The following is a 5,210-nucleotide window of genomic DNA, read 5'->3' on the forward strand; positions in this document are numbered from 1 at the left end:
TTTAAACAAATGCTTTAAATGCGGGCTTAGCTTCAAAGTGCATTAATGTGCAAGCGGTAAGGCAGCTTATTTTGTAATTTTCAGTTAACAGACTTGCAACAATTATTTCCAATGCAGCGCATTAAAATGCACATATGCTTTACATCCGTGTATCATGCACTAAATCCCCTGTGCATTGTTGCAGACTGACTATGTGTATCGGGGTGCAATCCAAAATTAATGGCATAACAACCCACCGTACTTGGTTTTATGCATTACTGCTTGTTACAGTAACACACTGAGTCTGAGTTTAGTCCTCTACAATATAATTCTATTTTTTTTATTATTTACAGAACCCCTACCAGTATTTACAGTTATTTGCAATTAAAACTTTTAGGCCCAATCCGCTTATCGTATGTAAATCTAACATAAATCTAACGTGAGTCTAGGAGTGTGTTTTTTTTAGTTTACAAACATGATGCAAGGCACAATTCTTAAAGAGGTAATAATCCCAAGTGCAAAATGAGCATAACAAAAAATAAAAAAATCTGTGTTAAAATATAGCCAATCCCTTTGGAAGTTCTTTACCAATGAAGATAACTTTAACATAAACTTAGTGCAATTAATCATAAGAATATCAAGGCATATCAAGGCATTTCATAGGCACTTCACATCAGGCAGGTTTTAGTGCAACAGTAGACATCTCATCTTAAGTAATATTCTTTTGCGATTTACATCTCAGAAGTGATGACTTAATACATGTCCCATAAAGATCATTGTGAGGATAACAATGCCATTTCCTTTAGAAAAAAAAAAGAAAAAGTAAATTACATAACTGTATATTTATAAAAATAAAAAATACCAGGGCTGCACACTTTAACAAAGATGGTTTGATCACTACTGTATTTAACAGATAAACAAGACATGATATACAATGTAAAAAGAAACCTGTCATAGGAAAAATGCATGTGCAGGCATTCACAAGCTGCTCCTTAAAATGCTATTTTTCTAGTCATTGTCCCAAAAAAGGCATACACAGCCAGTTAGGCTTTGAGCTATATACGTTCTTTTTAAAAGTTATATACTCAGAAAATGTTGAGCAACTTGCATTTTTCAGTAGATCAGTTACAACAGCATACACATTTCTTTCATGACAGATTTCTTTTAGCACACCAGAGTATTTTGCTCGTCCAATACTACCCGATTTGAAGCCAGTGTTGCGCCAACCTATCAGATTAAAATTTACTGACAAACCACTGGCACAGCCAAGTTTTTACTGGCATTTCCAAAAGTTAAAAAAATTACAGTTTTAAGTGCAAATTTCAGTATTTAGGTTAAGAAAAAAGTACAATATGCAATTGGCAATATGATTTAAGATACATAATAATGCAAAAAACATATTTATTTTATTTTCTATATATTAAGTAAGTAGCTCAGGGACAGGACTCAGGAGGGTAAGAAATTAGTCAGGCACACACACATATGAAACTGACTCAGTGACAATGACAGCAGTGTGCAGCAGCACAGATTACCGACACAACATGTTCCTTCCTGAGTCACAGCGACAGTCAGTCACTCTCCACACCAGGTGATCCCTCCAGTCCACTCCTGTCTAAACAGCACTGACAGTTCTGCTCCTTGCCTGCCTTGCTCCCGACCCACACACGAGGCTCTGGCCGCTCTGCTTGGCTCCCTTGCACCTTGACATCACAGGACATGCTCAGGCACCGCCTCTGTCAGAGCTGGCTCCGGGCCTATCCAAGCGTCACAGCCATATTTTTTAGTGGCAACCTTTTTCTTTTACTGGCAGGAGAAAATTGCCTGTTTTTTTACTTGCTGTCAGTAAAAATACAGACGGTTGGCAACACTGTTTGAAGCCAAATTAATCACCACCAAGTTAAAAACTAACCAGGTATATCACAAGGTAAAACAAAAAGCTATGAATTTGTGAATAAAACTTAATTCTCAACAGAACATAAAAACACATGTCTACATTTTAAAGAAAAGCCTGGTACAAACTACAGCAAAACTGGAGCATGAAAAGTGAGGTTATTCTTAGAATTAGAAATTAAAAAAAGAGAATTCTAATGACCAGGACTGTGCTGTGGAAATTGCATAAAGGATATTTTAAACAGTCGAAAGTTTAAAAGTGATACTGAAATATCAAAAAAAGCTAGTTCTTTTTCATACTCTATACATGGGTACCTTCAATTTCTCACCTTCATGCAACTGGCCCATCAAGTATTCTTGTAGTCATTTAAACATTTTTGGTAAAAGTGGTAAGCAAGTAGATTAGAAAAAAAGATCACCCTGGGCTTTGGGACTGCTGGAGCAGTAAACAAAAATATGCCACCCCTAGATGTCTTCATACTAGGGGTGAGTGAAACCAATTTGTACAGTAACTTTTCAAAAGTTTTAGAGAAAAACTGAATATTTCAGTGTATTTTTAATAACCTCAGCTTGGAACATGAGGTTGGATACTGCACTAAACATGGCATATTGTAATGACTGGCAGTTTGCTGTTTGCATATCGTAATGTGTACCCGTTTGTTGTCCATTTTTCTGAATTGCGCTTTTGTTTTCCATATATTGTAACTATTGCCCATTTCTTCCCACATAAAACGTAAAAAAAGAGTTTCCTGCGTGTTATAAGATTTGACTATTTGCTGGCTATGTACTGCTACAATTGCCTGTTTCCCCAGCATACTATGAGTACTTAAAGACAGCACAGGCGAAACTTGCTTGGAGGCTTGCCTTTGTCTGACTGAGACTTCAGACTGAACAGACAAAAAGTGAACAGTCAATTTTCACTCCATCATTTGTGAGTTTAAATGTCAGTGTAATTTATTGAGCTGCCTCTGATCCGGAAGGCAGATATTTATTTGTTAAATGTAAAATTTTTGATTCACATTGGTGAACATATATGCACCAAATCGGGGACAAGCTACTATGATGTCTACGGTTCTGGGGAAACACAGATTTCGAGGAAGGAGTCCTAGTTATGGGAGGAATTAAACTTGAACTTTGGATCCTGCCATTGACACCTCAATGGGCAACTTGCATATCTCCCATGTTTGCTTAAATAGATTAAAGCAGACGCTTAATTCTTTTCAACTAGTAGATGCCTGGCGTGTTCTGCACCCTCGGGATAAAGACTATATGTGCTACTCTGCGACCCATAATACGTACAGTAGGATAGACTATTTTTTGGTCTCTCATCGCCTGTTGGACTGGGACCCGTGGTCTGAGATAGGTATACAAAAGTGGTCAGATAATTTTCCCTTATATTTTGCGGTGAAGGTCCCCAATACTATAAAACCTAAATTGACTAGGAGATTGAATGAGTCTCTTAAAATTATATTCTGACAGTGGAGGCCATAGAGGAAGCAATTTCAGCTTTCATTAATGACCATAAAAAAATTATACAGCTGCCCCAATAAAGTGGGAGGCTCTAAAATGCGTGCTCAGAGGAATATTATTATCACATGGCACAATACTGAAGAAGGAAAGGGCTTCCACTATGGCCTCCCTGTTGGAAATCCATGAATTAGAATTGGAACAAACAACATTTAGGAGGTTGCGATTTTCAGTCTCTGCAACATAAGAGACTTACTTGATCAGGCCTCTATGAAGCATAAGGAATGCACGCAACATATGGCATACAAACATGGAAATAAGTGTAGTAAAGCACTTGCTCGTTCAATCCCACAAAACAATTCGCGTCTACTTTTCATGAGTATTATTCCTCATTATATAACAAAGGACTCAAATCTATCAATATCAGATAGATATAGTCATGCTCAATTATGTGACTTCATACAGAGCACTGGCCTGCCAAGCATGCCGAATGAGAGGTTAGAGTGCCTTTTGACCCCATTTACACTAGCAGAAGTCATGCAGGCTAGTAAATCATTGAAACCAGGTAAGAGTCTGGGACCTGATGGATTTTCAGGAATATTCTATAAACAATTTGTAGAGCTCCTTAACCCAGTCTTGTGCAATTTGTTTAATGACATTAAAGCAGATTGTCCATTTACTAACCAGACCCAGGAAACTCAAAAAAGATCCTACCCAGTGTTCGAGCTATAGGCCCATCGCTCTGAATAATGTGGATCTAAAAAATTATGCTAAAGTGCTGGCTTCACGTTTTGGGATTTGTACCAAAGAGGGAAGCTCAGGGTAATATCTGGAAGACTAGCCTTTTGATACAGTATGCCCGGAGATCTAAGAGCCCGCTTTGTTTGTTAGCCTTAGACGCTGAGAAGGCTTTTGATAGTTTAGATTGGAAGTTTATTGTCATTGGACCAAACAGGACTCCCAGAAGAGTTTATACAGAAAATAATGGCCCTACACAGCTCCGTCAGCGAAAATTAATGTTGATGGAACATTATCCCCACCTGTTAAAATCTTTAATGGGACACGCCAGGGTTGCTCGCTGTCACCATACTTGTATATCATGGCCATGGAACATTTGGCGGTTGCCCTCCGGTCAAATCCCTCAATTCAGGGGGTTGAGGTGGGCAATAACACGCACAAATTGACAATTTTTGCAGATGATCTACTTTTATACATATCTAATCCAATAATAGCTTTCCCAAACATATCTATGAATTGGAACAATTTGGCCTTTATAGTAATTTTAAAGTAAATGTTGCAAAATCCTGCTGTCTAAATATCACGCTATCAGAAAGGGACAAAAACAAAGAAAATTATTTTCTTTATTGTACATCACGGGACACAGAGCCTAGTAATTACTAAGTGGGTTATATTCCACCTTCAGGTGCTGGACACTGGTGTAATCAATTAGACAGGAAGTTTCCTCCCTATATAACCCCTCCCATACTGGGAGCACCTCAGTTTTTTTGCCAGTGTCGAAGGTGTTGGTCACGAGTAAACGTGTGCATTTCGTTTCGAATTCGGACACATTTTTCATTATTCGGAATTCGTATGCATCCGAATTACAAAAGTAACGAATTTAAACAAATCCGAAAAAACACGAACGAAATTCGAAATTGAATCAAATTCGAAAACAATAGAAATAGATTTTCTAAAAACTACAATAAAATAATAAAGCAATAGAATAGAAGTTAATAAAATAGAACATGACAGTCTTCCAAAATATGAATAGTATAAATTAGAATTCTAGAATAGATTGGAAATTAAAATTCATGGAAACTAAAATAGAAAAACAATAGAACAGAATAGAATCAATTATTATATATATATATATA

The 5,210-nt window shown here is 37.1% G+C and overlaps 1 protein-coding gene across 3 annotated transcripts in view; it reads right to left on the minus strand.

Moving 5' to 3' along the window:
• Positions 1–288: 288 nt before the first annotated feature.
• Positions 289–5,210, minus strand: part of LOC120928428 (C4b-binding protein alpha chain-like) — a 262,555-nt gene continuing 257,633 nt past the window's right edge. For all 3 annotated transcript variants that reach the window (XM_040339532.1, XM_040339534.1, XM_040339533.1), the window contains one exon: positions 289–779. In XM_040339532.1, the coding sequence (XP_040195466.1) occupies positions 718–779 (62 nt within the window). In that variant the 3' untranslated portion in view covers positions 289–717. The remainder of the gene's footprint in view (positions 780–5,210) is intronic.

This window comes from Rana temporaria, chromosome 2 (genome assembly GCF_905171775.1).
Source record: "Rana temporaria chromosome 2, aRanTem1.1, whole genome shotgun sequence".
Lineage (NCBI taxonomy): Eukaryota > Metazoa > Chordata > Amphibia > Anura > Ranidae > Rana > Rana temporaria.